The sequence below is a fragment of the Henckelia pumila genome, chromosome 3 (genome assembly GCF_033568475.1).
Source record: "Henckelia pumila isolate YLH828 chromosome 3, ASM3356847v2, whole genome shotgun sequence".
Lineage (NCBI taxonomy): Eukaryota > Viridiplantae > Streptophyta > Magnoliopsida > Lamiales > Gesneriaceae > Henckelia > Henckelia pumila.
Window position 1 is genome coordinate 133,685,699 of NC_133122.1, and position 16,586 is coordinate 133,702,284.

At 37.8% G+C, this 16,586-nt stretch overlaps 1 protein-coding gene across 1 annotated transcript; it reads left to right on the forward strand.

Moving 5' to 3' along the window:
- The first annotated feature begins 3,675 nt into the window (after positions 1-3,675).
- Positions 3,676-5,241, forward strand: LOC140889530 (uncharacterized). The gene is made up of 4 exons (XM_073297245.1): positions 3,676-4,245; positions 4,333-4,788; positions 4,873-5,076; positions 5,146-5,241. Exons 1-4 carry the CDS (start codon positions 3,676-3,678, stop codon positions 5,239-5,241), a joined length of 1,326 nt encoding a protein of 441 aa, XP_073153346.1.
- The last annotated feature ends 11,345 nt before the right edge of the window (positions 5,242-16,586 follow it).

Genomic DNA, 16,586 nt, shown 5'->3' on the forward strand with positions numbered 1-16,586 from the left:
CTTGCAGGAACAGATTATACTTCGCCTCCGTGCTATCAGAAATCTGGGGGCAATAAGGCAGTAACTCAAAGAACTTCAACTGGTATTCCTCGATCGACATCGATCCTTGCCGCAAACCCAGCAACTAACTTGTCTTCGTCTGTCGGAGAGCAGGAGGAAAATACAGCTTATGAAAAGCCGTGCGGAACTCATCCCAGGTAGCAACTCCTCGGGCTACAATAAAAGGCGCAGAAGTAGAATCCCACCACTTTCGAGCTCGTCCTTCGACCAGGAAATCAAGAGTCTCCATCCGCTGCTCCTCAGTGCATCGGAACTCCCGGAAACAAACTTCCATACGTCGTAGCCAGTTTCCCGCATCCTCCGGTGACTCTCGTCCGACTAAAGGATTCGGACCCATCTGCATAAACCTATGCATGCTGAAACACCTGAGATCATCATGGCGGTGGTGATGACGGACCCGACGATGCTCTCGATCGTCCTGATCACCCCAGCGTCCACCTATGCTGCCGTGACTACTCTCGTCACCATGACCCGCCATCTACACGATGATTAAAGGTTAAACCCAATTCCAACAATTTAGATCCCAAGATTACTATGCATGCTCTGATACCATAAATGTAGTGACCCGCACCGTGATCACCTAATAATCAGAAGCTTAAGCATGCATTTAACTTAATCAAATAAAATATCAGAAATAACAGCAGAAACTTAAACAATAATAAAAATATTGTTTACAACCATATCGAATAAAACCAGTGTATTAACCCAAATACAACTAAAACAAAAGCTTGGAAAATAACCCTGCTGGTCCTCCATCGCCTAAGCTCTCCTGAAACCACCCGCATCGTCCAGCCGCAGACCTGCCCCATGGAATAGGGTGTCCAGATACAACAAAGTACGGGACGTGAGCATGATAAGCTCAGTACGAGAGTATGAGTATACGGTGTTATGTGTGCATGTATGCAAGTGAACTGCGTACCAAGACTCTCAGGTCAAGAAACAAGCTCATAGACCGGGCCCACGGTATATAGCACGCTGCGCCGTCGCATTAGGAGGTGGCTCATATACCCAGTGGATAATGGTGACCTGATACTAGTACATGTGTCCAACCACAAGGTGACCTGACATAAGACTTACGTATCCAACCATCCACAAACTCGTAGGGTTAGCGCCCTACTATAGGATTCCTCTAAGGTAAAAGCTCAATATGCTCATGTATGCAACATACAGTCATGACATGCTGTATATATAAAGGCATATAAAATATGCAATCACATAATACATGCATACTCAATCTGGATATCTCGAATAATACTTCCGTACCTCATACACTAGGCAAGCTAGACCAGCACTATGTCCAAGCCTACAGTCCGCACTACAATGCAAAGTACTCATCCATTACCACTTTATTCTAAAAGTCTTAACTACGCTATAGCATACTCTCTATTTACTATAAGGATCCAGAGCTATAGCTGCGTCCGTCGTCAGCCCACTGATGTTGATTGCCCCAGAACTTGGGCACCACTCCACCGTAACCCTGGAGCGCCTAGAATACTCTAAAATCGAGAAAGAAAGAATATGATTTGGTGTGAAAAATGAGGCTCTCGGATGGCCTATTTATAGGCTACGATCGGAAGCTCCGATCGTAGGATCGGAAGCTCCGATCGTAATCTGCAGCTACGTGTTCAATCCTCGAAGACACTTGGCACTGGACAGGGATCGGAAGCTCCGAATAGGCATCGAAAGCTACTAACTTATCGGAAGCTCCTAACGGGGATCGGAAGCTACTAACTGATCGGAAGCTCCGATCGCACCGCTTCTTCCGAACTGTTTTTCGGGTGCTTCCGAACTGGTTTTGGACCCCCAGGACCTACCCTACCATTTTCGGACGTTCCGGATCTGATTTTTCACTTATTTTTACCAAATAAGGACTCCTTAAATATGTTTTGACTCTTTTAAAATTAAATGTCATTTTCTAACATGTTTAAAATCACTTAATCTTGTAAAATGGAACCGGGCTACTACAGCGTAAGTCGCCAAACATGGTGGATCAATAAAAACAGGCGTCTTTGTGCTGTGCAAAGAGAGGCATTCCAGTTAGGGGCGAGTATTAATACATGCATCAAATCTTCTACTAGACAAAAAATTATTATGGAACATTCATTGAATTAGATACTTTAATGAGAACTATTTTGAATTGGAGTTTGGGGCAATGGGCATGCTATCTCTTTCTATTAAGATGAATTATTATTAAATTTTGTGTATCCGAAGACTCGATTGTCATATTAGATTAGAGATTTGTTTGGTTATTCTTCTTTGATGTCAAAAAATATTTTGAAAATAAAAATACATTACACAAACTCAACTCATAACATTAATTATTATCATAACATGCATTAATTATTGTAATTAGATATTAAAGTACTGTACATGCTCATGTGTATATATACGTGTTTCAAATATTTTAGTTATCTTATTCGACTTCACTAAATTAAATTTATTTTTTGTAACATGTGTTAAGTTTATCTTTTATTTTTTAGTATATGTATTAAGTTATACACGAACGTGTTTGCCACCTTTTTTTGTTACACAAGCAACGCGTATGCCACGGTTGCTAGTAATATATTATGGGTGTTCATTTGGTCCGAGCCGAACCAAAATTCACCGAAAACCGAACCGAAATTAACGGTTCGATTAAAAACCGAAAGTTTTTGTGGTTTATTGGTTCGGTTTTCGGTTTAACCGAATTTACATTTATTTTATATTTATTTATTAATAAAAACAAATAAAAAAATTGATTAAAATATTTTAAAATTAAAAATAATAAAAAAAAAAAGCGGAAAAAATAAAAAAATCGGTTTTCGGTTCGGTTCGATGAACCGATCGAAAAAAACCAAACCGAACCGAAAACCGAAAATCCAAAAATCCGAAAACCGAATCGAATTTTCGGTTCGATTTTCGATGAAAACAGAATTTTTGGTTTCGACTCGGTTCGGGGGTTAACCAATCCGTGAACATCCCTATATATATATATATATAATCACACATAATTAAACCCCTAACGTGTTGGGTATGGTTATGAGTCGGGTTCTATAAGTCCCGTTGAGCAACACATATTTGCGAGGACCCAAAATTTAATAGTGGTACTTGACTCAGATACCCATTTCTTTAATATCCATACCCACTCGAAACAGGTTGAACCCGGGTCAGGCAGTACTCGTTAACATCCCTACAATCTTTAGTTTAGTTTAGAACTTTAGATAGTTTTTTTTTAAAGAGAGTTTAGATAGTGTTTGCAACTTTTAAAAATAAGTGATTATAGAGTTTTTCTTAACAAATAATCACTTATTTTTAGAGGTTCTAAACACTACTTTAATCAATGGGCCGATTTTTATTGAGCCGATTCCAATGCAAGAAGGTAGCGAGTAACCGCTGACGAGTTATTGGGTAAAACTTTACAGATGAAGGTGGAAAGTCTCTGATATTAAAATCATGAAGTTTCATTGGACCATTTCTTGAGTTGTGTTTATGTTATCTAACCGAGTAATTAATGTTCATATTCTTTTATCAATGTTAATCATTTGCCAATAATATTATTATGCACTAATATAAAACAAACCAGCACGGTTGTTAGTATTCTATCGCTCTGGTTTCTTGATTTCTCAAACTACGGCAATGGCTGCCGCAGAGGAAGTACAATTATATTTGAAAGTCACGATGACCAAAGAAAGCTGCAAAGTTTTATTTCGCCCATGTTTGCCAATTGTGAGGCTTCTAATCAAGCACTATGGAGAAGATGCACCAATTCTTGGAAGTTTGAGCTCTTTGTATGCGGGTTTACTGAATTTGGATAGTAGTCATTTCTGTACAGAGAAGGGGAAACTGTTGCTGCTCAACCCAAGAAATTCATCTGGACATCAATGTAGGAGACTAAAACTCAAGATTGATGATACTCCGCCCATCCAGTACTTCACGTGCAAGAATAGGACGTGTGTAAGCATATACTATAGCGTGAAATGCCATTGTTCGAATTCGAATACAGAATTAATCACGAAAGATTTAGAAATTGAAGCCCAAAGTGGAGAAAAAAGTGTGTTTACTGTGCAAACAGCTTCTTGTATTTTAACTGATGATTTGCAGATTCTGACTAATTCTCCAGCTTCAGTTTTCCGAATTCTGGAACTCAATGGTATCGATGACAAAAATGTAGTCGAGGGAAGAAAACTGATTGTTGGGTTGAAAGAGGTAATCTTTGCTAGTACTATTTCTCCACCAATTCGATTAATTTTATCATCACTGTGTCTTATTGTGATTGTTATTTTGTTTTCATAGATAATGGATCTGCTCAAGGAATCATTAGTTTCCAAGACTTTAATAACAGATCATATCATTCGCGATAAGATCTTGGGGGCTGCTACTTCCAATGAAAGAAAAAAGTACTCTGCATCGCCTAAATATGTACCAGTACCACCTCAGACTCAAACTAGGGAACACATAAGTTTAGATTCTAAGAAGATTACTGTCAAAGCTATTGTGCAAAAATCTACAAACAGGATTCTGGTAGCACAAACGTGGGAAGACTTCGCTGATTTTCTTTTCAGTTTGCTCGCCATCCCCTTAGGAAGGGTTCAGTTTCTATTAGGCAACAACACTTGTTTTTATAGCATCGATAATTTGTACAGGAGCATTTCTAGTTTGGAAGATTTGAAGTATGTGAAGAGTAGGGAGACAATGGCTAGAATACTGGAACCCCGAATTCCTCCTTACAATCTCTCCAGCTACCAGATTGTCTCTCTTAAACAACAAAAGCTCTCCTGCATTGCATCGGCATCGTTACCTTGACAGTTTTGGACAAGTTACACTTACGCCTAGTACTCCTCAACATTGGCTAAAAATGAAAATGATCGACCCAAAAGGCCAAGAAAGTTTTGTGAAAGGACCCATGACATTTACGGTGTGACTGATGATCTGGTAGTGTCAACTCCGTCTTCAACCTCCATTGTTTCCATTCTTAACAAGATGGAAATTCCTCTATCCGATGTCGAGGAACGGGAGCTTGACATTGGTATGGAAGAGGTAAGGTTCTAGCTTTTCGGAAATTTTTGAACTATATATTGTATATGATGGGATATATTGTTGTTGCAGGCTTTGAGCATACTGAAGGCCTCTCTTACATCAACAAGTGCCTTAACAGATGGTCTCAAACCATTCTTAACAAGAAAGCCGGAGGAAGAGAAATGATGCAGACATTATTATCCAGGAAGAATTGGCCTTTAATTTCTCATTTCTCGCTTCAAGACTACTCTTTATTTGTGAAAGAAAAACCCAATGATGGTTTTTATTAGATGTTGCAAACACCTTCAATTTCAATTTCCAGAATAATGCATTGGAATGTACACCTTGTGGAAGAAATTCCCGTTTCATTTTGTGTTATATTTGCTGGAAAGGTGAGAGTTTAATGTTTGATATTGTCCGATGAATTGTTAACACTCATCTTTGACGAAGATGTGTATTTTGAAGTGATTGTTTTAATTGTCCAATTGAACGAATAAACAGAAAGCTGGTCTTTTCGTTAGGAACTCTCTTGGTGTTTGTGTTTTATACTTGTGATGTGATGTTTCGTTTGCTTTTCAAGAGTGTTAGTCTTTAGCATGTTTTGATATTTCCCTTCTGCTGGTTGATATGTGATGTTTTGACCAGATCGGGACGCTAACATCTGATGACATGGTTAGGCAACTCAAGGTCTAATGCATCCACTTGTGTTTGATCCTATACATATAAATATTTGATGCTCTTTTTTTAACACATATTAATATCATAGGTGATTTTAGTTGTGGAGTAACTAATGATTAGACATCGTGATTGCTAACTTTGAAGTGAAACTTGAAAAATTTGCAGTCATAAAGGTACGGTGAATCTATATACATCATCTTATATATAAAACTTTTGGACTATGTTTGGATTTGTTTTACGTGACTAATATCATGGAATGTATTGGACAAATATGATGTATCATGTATGTTGTTTTCAAATGTGCATAACAATTTATTTAGTGTAAATTTTCATGTTGTGTAACATTGTTAAAAAATATTGGTGAATGATGTCAGTATGTCACCTTAGAAACAGATAACTTTTTTGTTGATCTGTATGGTATTTTAAATAAATTATACTTTTTTTAAAACCGTGGTTAATTTAGCCACGGTTTATTTAAACCGTGGTTAATTTAACGACGGTTTTTTTAAAACCGTGACTAATTTAACCACGGTTTTTTTAAAACCATGACAATTTTAACCACAATTTTTTAAAATCTGTGGCTAAATTAAAAAACCGTGGTTAAATTAGCCACGGTTTTAAAAAATCATGGCTGAAGTTAACCACGGTGGATTTAGCCACGGTTTCAAAAACCGTGGCTAAAACTGTTGTTAAAAATTTTAATCACGATTTTGGGGATAATTTCAACCTACCTATACAGGCATTACCCCATGATAGATCTAAGGGTGATAATTTATCAATATATGCGGGGTCCACTAAAAAATCATGGACCCCACATTTATTGATAAATATCAACTGTTAGATGCATGTGAAGGCAATGCATGTATAGGTAGGGTCTCACTTACCCGATTTTGGCCGTGGTTAAATCCAAAAAAAATTTTTAGTGAATTTTATCACACTCTACTACAAGGAGATCGGAACAGACAATCAAATTAGATTCCTAAAGGAAAAATACCATTTTCCGTTCATTAACATGTCTATGTTTTTTTTGTTTTCGTTCATTAACTTTTGAATGTTTGGTTTTGGTATGCTAATTTTTAGTTTTCCCGTTAGTTTGGTCTAATTGCTGATGTGACATCGAAAAATGACGACGTGGAATCGAAAAATGCTAATATGTCAAAATGTCACGTCAACAATTGGACCAACATAGTCGAAAATTAAATGTTAATGAACCAAAATCAAACTTTAAAAATTGTTAGGACAAATTAATTAAACCAAAAATGAAAAAAAAAAATCATTTTCCCATTCTTAAATTACTTAAAGTTTTTAGAAGTCAAAATGAATTGCCCAATCCTAACAGAAATAACTGTCAATATAATTGAAACAAAATCATGCAATAATCATAATTTATGGTATAATTTTATTAGCTAATATTTACATAGAGTAAATGTAATAAGTTCTCATGATAAATGATTAAAATAATAAATGAAATTATTAAATTTTTAAAAAGAATTAACTTTTTATTTATTATTTATTACTTAAAATTTTAATTTTAATTTTATAATATTCTTATATTTATTCATTAATTGATAATTGATAATAAGATTCATTTCACGTGGTAAACTTAAAAGTAATGAAATAAATGAACATGAACAATTATATTATTCAAATAAACTTATCCAAGAATTATTAAATAAAATTTTATAAGTTTTGTAGTTATCATCATAAGTATTTCAAATATAACAATTAATATAATTTTTTTGTAAAAAAGAAAAAAAAACAATAAATTAAATATATTTTAACAAAATCGGTATTTTTTTACAATATCAAAGTCAAAATCAGTATTTGATTATGTAGAATAGACGATTTTGTTTATAAAAATTGAGATATTAGGAGAATTTATTAAGCTTTTGAACTTCATATTTATTATTACAATAATATTTTAACAATATATATATATATATATATATAATTTTTTCAAAATTTTAAATATATAATATCTATTCTAAGTTCTTTCAAAAATAAAAATATATATTCTAAGTATTTTGGTTTATATGATATATATGATCAAGAAACCTGTGAGGGTTCGTGCCCAGATTAATATTTAATGATCAAACAACCAGAATTAATTAATGTAAACAACGAAAATGAATTAAAAATTTCCTTTTTGACCTACAGAAATTTTGGCACGACCTCTCTATAAGTAGGACATCCCAAAAATATGAACTACGCAAACAAACATTATAAATTCGAAGATATAGTCATATAATAATTCCACAAATTTATAGTCGCATTGGCCAGGACTAAACACATGCAGAGCCGGCAAGGCTCGATCACACAAAAATCAATCCAGTAACGTAGCATATATCATATCATCGATGTTCATCCACGCATGTAGCATCGAGGGTGACGGTTGCGACTCGTCTGGCCTCATGTTGTCATCAAGAGTGCGCTAAATCCTATGTCACTTGCTTCATCGATGACCCAATACATCTCAATAGATTAATATAAATAACAGTTAAAAGAGTCAAGGCTCAACGTGCTATGCAATACTGGTAACGTGCTTATTTAACGAATATCCATTAAATTTTTCAATAAAATTTATTTAAAATATAGTGAGAATTAATTTTTATTTTATAAAAAAAATAGGGATTACTCTCAACTTTGCACATTAACAATAATCATAAATTCCTGAATGCAACACATTATACACAAAATCATATAAAACACATTACAACACATCACAAGATACTTAATTGTAAGAGTGGGTGCCCAGTGAGCCAACTGTGTGGCTATGGGCTTTGTTGACTCTTTGTATAAACAATCTTTTGTTTAATATTATTTACACTTTTATGGCAATGACTTTATTACTTCATATTGTTATATTGTGATATACTATTGTTGTTTTGATAAAGACCTTGAATATACTATAGTGTATGTAAGATGTGGTAGAACATGGAGATGTCTATCATGAAATACATCTTATAGTCACTGTATATTCTAAAACCGTTCCTAGTCGATTGAGCCGTCCGATAATAAGGATAAGGATCGCTCGAGTTTGAGACTAGCATTTGCGATGCGGAGTACCACGTTTCATTGGTAGGGAACATGGAGATGTTCGAAGCATGCAAATGGATATTCATAGGATGAATAGTCGAACTACCCTATCCGGACTTTCCAAGTGGTTATCACTTATCGAGTGGATAAAGTCCGCGGTTTTGGTTGTACACCATTAGTCCTTACGACTTGAAACATCATGGAGACTCTATATGCTAGTACTGTGCTTTGACTCGTTTACCGACTCTGAGGGGGTCATCAGGTGTCGAGATTGGGTACAGTTACGACACATATAGGAGTCAATGCATTGTTGTCAAGGATTCACCACATACTTGCGAGTGTGGATATCCTATGCGATCTGAGGAGATATTAGTGTGACAAATCTCTGGCCAGAGTACTTGATGTGATTTAAGAAATGGTTTCTTAGTAGCACATGCGATGTCACTAATTTGATCTTCAAGATGTATTGCATAGTTATCGAATCTTGAGCGACTCTCGATATACCAATGGTTGTTGATTCGATCGGGATATATGGATGAAGGGACCGTACTGTACGTTAACCAAAATCTACTGGTTCTTGTAGGCACTATCAGTGATACCTAGGGAATCATGGGGCGATGTTGCTAGGCGCTTTACCATGATTCGTTGGGCAAGTCGGAAAGTGTTGTTCCGAGTCACAAGGAGTTGTGAGCCCACGGCTAGCTGTATCCCTGAACCATTGAGGGTCACACAGTGTAATGGAGTTTTAATCCCCGTTGAGATAGTTAAATTTAAAGAGTTAAATTTAATGAACTAAGGAGTTGGACTTCTTAAATAAGAGTAAGGGAGTAGGATTTCCTAAAATGACATAGGGATGGACATTTTTGGAAACCACTGAATTCGGATTCAGGAAAATTTATTTTGACTTTAAAACGTGCAGAAATGGTTTCTGTGCACATTGGTGAAATCGTTTCATCAATCGGAGTCACGATGAATTTTTTATTAATTTCTGAACGAGTGGGCTTTGCTTGTCGGGCCCCAGCTTATGACTAATGGGCCCTAAGGTGTTAGTGGCCTGCATTATAAATAAGTTATTTCAGTACAGAAATTACACACAATAGGTCATAATTTTTGAGACAGAGAAAAAAATCGAAACCCTTCTCTCTCAAAGTATTTTCGGCCGTCCCCCTCCTGCTCTGCCCGAGAAAATTCCGGTCTGTGATTTTGAATCGCAGTAAGGAATAACGAATCAAATTCGTGTATTCTCTTCGCAGAAAACTTCTGATAGATTTTCTAGTGCAATCTATCAGAGGGATTAAACCTCTGTTCGTGGACCTGATTGAAGGCGTTCATCGGTTCCAGGGAGAGACAACAAGAGCAGAATTGTTCTGTTGGTGTCCATTAATCTCATTGCGAGATTTGAGGTAAAATTTATTTAATTGTTATTTAAATTTTACACACACGTAATTCAATTGATGAACGGTTGATACCCATACCATGGAAACGTTCCATGAAAAATTTTTAAACTTCCGCTGCACCGGGTATCAATCGTAATTGGTCTGGGAACTCGCCAGTTTTCCAACAGTGGTATCAGAGCCAGGTTGCTCAGATCAATCGATTGAATTAATCAATTGTACAAAATTTTTGAGTCTCGGTTTTTGAAACAAAATAAATATTTTTAAATAAAAAAAAAAAAAATTTTTTTCGGGGCAAAACCCGGGCAGCGATTGGATCGCTGCCCGGTGGGGCAGCAATTGTTGCTGCCCCGGGCGGCGCACGGCGCCGCCCAAAGGGGGCGCACGGCGCCGCCAAGGCGGCGACCGTCGCCGCCCAGGGCGGCGCACGGCGCCGCCCAGGGCAGCGCTGTGCGCTGCGCAGGGCAGCGCTGGGCGCTGCCCAGGGGCGGCGCCAGGCGCTGCCCTAAGGGGGCAGCCGGGCTGCCCCCGGCCCGCGCCCCGGGTGCGGGCCGGCCGGGATTGTCCCGGGCGGCCCGCGGGGAAAAATTATATTTTTATTAATTTTAATATTTAAAATTTTATTTTTGGTCCGGTCAAAAATTGTTTTTGATTGGTTCACGAGATTTCGGATCGAATTGTTCGAGTCCGTAAATTTTAAAATTGATTTTGGATAAATTTGAATTTTTGGAAAATTTTAATATTTTATCCGTAAATTGAATTTTGAAATCAATTATTTTGGTACAATTGATGATAAGATATGATCTTATGATATATTAAGTAAAATATGATTTTATTTGTAAAATTGGATTTTATAGATAAAATATGATTTTATTTGATATGGAGATAAAATATGATTTTATATGTGAAATGTGATTTTATATATAAAATATGATTTTATCTTGTTTAAATTTGAATTGCCACAGCATGTTATCCAATAAATTAATTTTGAATTAAATGTTATTGGATAAGGATGATCGATTGCCATGACCAATTTTGTAGGTGTATGTTAGGAATTTACATTTTGTCTTTATTGTTGTTGGTTTTATTAATGGGCCTGGTTTATGGCCCGATATGAATGTCATATGTAATAAAAGTGGGCTTGGTTTATAGCCCGTTCCCACCCCCTAAAAAATGTATCCCCTACTTGTCATTGTTATTTATTGTAAATACATTAGATTTAGTGGGAGATCAAGATTTGAAGATGGTGGGCCCAGCAGACAATGAAGACTGAAGAAATGTAAATTGGAAGCATATGTAATAGGATTGCATTTGCATACTGCATATTACCTAGGATTGGACTAAGACCCGTGATTGGCAACCACGGGTCAATTAGAAATGGAATCGATCATCCTATATAATATGTGATATTATGATTGTATGCATGTTTAGACATAAATTGCGTGAATCCGGCAATGCATGCAATAAATTAAATATGATGAGACAAATATTTTTATAAATAAAATCCCTCATTTTAATATGATTTAAAATTTATATCAAGATAAATAAAGGAAATTTAAATATTGTTTAAATGTTCCTACCTTCCATCAACGGTCAATGTATGTGATGCTACCCGCGGATACGGTCCGGCTCATATTATTGGGGGGGCCCGTCCGTCGGAAAGCTGTACATTGGATCGACAAATGTTGTAAGTTGGGTGGAACTCCCATGGGATCGGCTCATATTATTGGGGGATCCACATGGCGACCGTCCATCACAACTTAATATTGATGGGTCATCTTGACATGTCACTTTAAACGGCGTCATATTATTGGGCCCTTATTGGACATGAGGTAAATACATGGGGGTTGCTTTGGAAGCAATTGGGCTCTACCTTTTGAGAATTATGGTTGGCTGATATTATTCGGGACCATAAGTTTGTCAATTGGACTCCATGTTCTCACTAAGGAAAAAGTTTCCCGTTTTCACTAGAGGGTGGTGAAATCGTTAAAATAGTGGGAGTGAGATTCATAAAATTAAATTCGCCTATTTTATGTCTTAGTAATTGTTAAACAATCATTGATATATGTCTGTTTTTCCTTTTCAGTATTTCATACAATGAATTCGCGAAATCCTTTATTCTCGATCCTCGAACAAAACAAGCTGACTGGCGCCAACTATACGGAATGGTTCCGGAAGTTGAAGATTGTCTTAACTTCGGAGAAAATGCTCTACTGTTAGAGAAAGCACCTCCGAAGGAAGCACCAGCTGACATAAGTCCGGAGGAATTGGCCAAACTTGATGCATGGTGTGACCATGACATCAAGACCAAATGCTATATGCAAGCCTCGATGTCTGATGAACTCCAGAGGCGATTTGAGGACACGGTGAATGCTGCTGACTTCACACCAACTCAAGGAACTTTTTGGGGCTCAGTCGAGGGCTGAAAGGTTCTCTACTGTTAAGGAGTTGATGACGTGCCGCATGCGTGAAGGGACTTCGGTCCGTGATCATGGGGTACGAGTGATTTGGCTCATACAGAAGTTAGCGACCCTTGATTTGGTGTTGGAGCATGAACTCAATGTGGACTTGCTGCTTCTATCTCTTCCTTCTTCATTTGATGGATTCGTGATAAATTTTAATATGAACAAGATAGAGGCCACCCTTGAAGAGATGGTCAATATGCTCGTTACATATGAATCCACACTTAAGAAGGATAAGCCAGCTTTCTTGGTGGGCTCCTCATCTTCTGCTAAGAAGGGGCCAAGTATGAAGGGCAAGAAACGTTCTGCCCCACCCAAGAAAGTGGAACCCGAGAAGAAGCAAAAGACAAAGGCTTCAAACGATGGAAAATCCAAGGATGTTTGCCATTACTGCAAGAAGCCGGGTCATTGGAAGCGCAACTGCAAGGAGTATCTTGAGCAGTTGGGAACTGCAAAGGGTATGTTCTATATCGAAATAAACATGTCACTTAATACAACTTCTTGGGTATTGGATACCGGATGTGGATCTCACATTTGCAATGATTTGCAGGTGATGACAAGAAGTCGCAGGCTTAGAATGGGTGAGACCCAGCTGAGGCTCGGGAATGGTTCCAGAGTTGAAGCTACGGCCATTGGAGATGTTTGTTTGATTTTGCAGAATGGTTTTAAATTATTGTTGAGAGATGTTTTATTTGTGCCAGATTTAATTAAAAACATTATTTCTATTTCTATGCTTGATAGAGATGGTTATTCTTGTAATTTTGTGAATGAGATTTGCAATATTTACAAGAATGAATGTTTAATTGGAAATGGACAACTTGAAAACGATCTATACAATTTAAAACTAAAAGACGTTCTAGTAAATTGTATTGACAAACCGGCGACAACAAACAAAAGGAAAATCGATAGTCAAAACCCGGCAAACCTTTGGCACGCTAGACTAGGTCATATTTCCTCAAGGAGGATGAACAAGCTAGTGGGAGAGGGCATGTTTGATATGTCTGATATTAACTCTCTACCTACTTGTGAATCCTGCCTAAAAGGGAAAATGACTAAATCTCCTTTTAAGGGGAAGCCCGAACGTAGTCAAAAATCTGTTGGATTTGATCCATACAGATGTTTGTGGTCCATTTAGAGTAGGGACTCAACATGGCCACACCTACTTCATTACCTTTACTGATGATTATTCTAGGTATGGGTATTTATATTTAATGAAATATAAGTCTGAAGCATTTGAAAAGTTCAAAGAATTCAAGGCTGAAGTAGAAAACAAACTAGGTAAAAGTATTAAAGCACTTCGATCGGATCGAGGTGGAGAATACTTGAGTACCGAGTTTTTGGACTATCTAAAAGAGAATGGGATTCTCTCTCAGTGGACTCCTCCTATGACACCACAGCTTAATGGTGTATCGGAGCGTCGTAATCGAACTTTGTTGGACATGGTTCGATCCATGATGAGCTTCACTGAGCTTCCACCTTCGTTTTGGGGCTATGCGCTTGAAACGGCGGTATTGTTGTTGAATAACGTCCACACTAAAGCAGTGGACAAAACACCATACGAGTTATGGAATGGCAAAGCTCCTAAGTATTCATACTTGAGGATTTGGGGATGTCCTGCTTACGTGAAGCGGACAGTGGAGATAAGTTGGATAGTCGATCCAGCTTGTGTTATTTTGTGGGGTATCCGAAGAATTCAATCGGATATTATTTCTATTATCCTGCTGAAACAAAGTGTTTGTTTCACGGAATGCCACCTTCTTGGAGAAGGAGTTCTTATTGGATAAGAAAGGCGGAGTGATGGAACTCGAAGAAGTTCGAGAAGAACCCGAAATACAAAATAACGATCCCACACCTCAGGAACCATTGCTGGACACGCCTGCACCTAGAAGATCCGAGAGGACTTCTAGACCTCCAGTTCGATATGGTCTTCTTCTTGAAGAGGGTCAAGATGAACCCAACATTGGATGTGATCCAAGAAGCTTCAAGGAAGCAATTTCTGATGCGGATTCGAATTTATGGCTTGAAGCTATGCAATCAGAATTGGATTCGATGCATACTAACCAAGTCTGGTCTTTAGTGGATCCTCCCGATGGAATTGTTCCAATAGGGTGTAAATGGATCTACAAAAGAAAGCTTGGGCCTGATGGTAAGATATTGACTTACAAGGCGCGATTGGTGGCGAAAGGTTATACTCAAAGGCAAGGAGTTGACTATGATGAAACCTTTTCACCAGTCGCAATGTTCAAGTCCATAAGAATCCTAATTGCCATAGCTGCATGGTATGACTATGAGATATGGCAGATGGATGTGAAGACTGCTTTTCTTAATGGAGACATTAAGGAAGAAATCTATATGAAGCAGCCTGAGGGGTTCACATCCATGGAAGCGAGCATAAGGTATGCAAGCTTCAGAGATCAATTTATGGTCTAAAACAAGCATCAAGAAGTTGGAACCATAAATTTGATGAAACAATTAAAGATTTTGGTTTCATCAAGAACCCGGAGGAACCTTGCGTGTACAAGAAAGTAGTTAAGGATGCGGTGACATTCTTAGTACTTTATGTTGATGACATCCTACTCATTGGGAATGATGTAGGGATGTTGCAGTCAACAAAGATATGGTTATCAGGTAGATTTTCGATGAAGGATTTGGGTGAGGCATCCTACATTCTTGGGATACAGATCTATAGGGATAGATCTAAGAGAATGATAGGACTCACTCAATCAACCTACATCGATACCATATTGAAACGGTTTTCAATGGATGGGTCCAAGAGAGGACATCTACCCATGTGTCATGGAGTTTCTCTATCCAAGTCTATGTGTCCCAAGACTGATGCAGAGATAGAGAATATGACACATGTACCATATGCGTCAGCTATAGGTAGTATCATGTATGGGATGATATCTACCAGACCGGATGTAGCATTTGCTCTGAGTGTCACGAGCAGATATCAGTCTAATCCTGGTCAGATGCATTGGAAAGCCGTGAAGGACATTCTTAAGTACTTGCGAAGGACTAAGAATATGTTCATGGTTTATGGAGGACGAGAACTCAAACTGGAAGGCTATACCGACTCTAGCTTCCAAAGTGATGTGGATGACTCGAAGTCAACCTCTGGATTTGTGTTCATGCTCAATGGTGGTGCTGTCTCTTGGAAGAGTTCCAAGCAGGACACCACAGCGGATTCCACCACTGAGGCTGAATACATTGCAGCATCAGCTGCTGCTAAAGAGGCCGTTTGGATGAGGAATTTCGTCCAAGAGTTGGGCGTCATTCCTGAATTTGTTGGTCCAGTCCCGGTGTACTGCGACAACACGGGTGCCGTTGCTCAAGCAAAGGAACCAAGGTCTCATCAAAGATCCAAACACGTACTGAGGAAATACCACATAATCCGGGAGATTGTGGAAAGAGGAGACATCAGTGTCGAACGAGTGGCCTCTGCAGACAATATCGCTGATCCACTTACTAAGCCTTTGCCAGGACCATTGTTTGACAAACATCGCGAAGCAATGGGTCTACGTAGTATGACTAGTTGGCTATAGGGCAAGTGGGAGATTGTAAGAGTGGGTGCCCAGTGAGCCAAATGTGTGGCTATGGGCTTTGTTGACTCTTTGTATAAACAATCTTTTGTTTAATATTATTTACACTTTTATGGCAATGACTTTATATTACTTCATATTGTTATATTGTGATATACTATTGTTGTTTTGATAAAGACCTTGAATATACTATAGTGTATGTAAGATGTGGTAGAACATGGAGATGTCTATCATGAAATACATCTTATAGTCACTGTATATTCTAAAACCGTTCCTAGTCGATTGAGCCGTCCGATAATAAGGATAAGGATCGCTCGAGTTTGAGACTAGCATTTGCGATGCGGAGTACCACGTTTCATTGGTAGGGAACATGGAGATGTTCGAAGCATGCAAATGGATATTCATAGGATGAATAGTCG

What these genes read in the sequence shown, in the direction of transcription:
- LOC140889530 (XM_073297245.1), top strand. Translation starts at nt 3,676, where the DNA reads ATGGCTGCCGCAGAGGAAGTACAATTATATTTGAAAGTCACGATGACC. An exon ending in TGATTGTTGGGTTGAAAGAG is followed by an intron (nt 4,246 to 4,332) that starts GTAATCTTTGCT and finishes TTGTTTTCATAG; the next exon opens with ATAATGGATCTGCTCAAGGA. An exon ending in ATCTCTCCAGCTACCAGATT is followed by an intron (nt 4,789 to 4,872) that starts GTCTCTCTTAAA and finishes ACTTACGCCTAG; the next exon opens with TACTCCTCAACATTGGCTAA.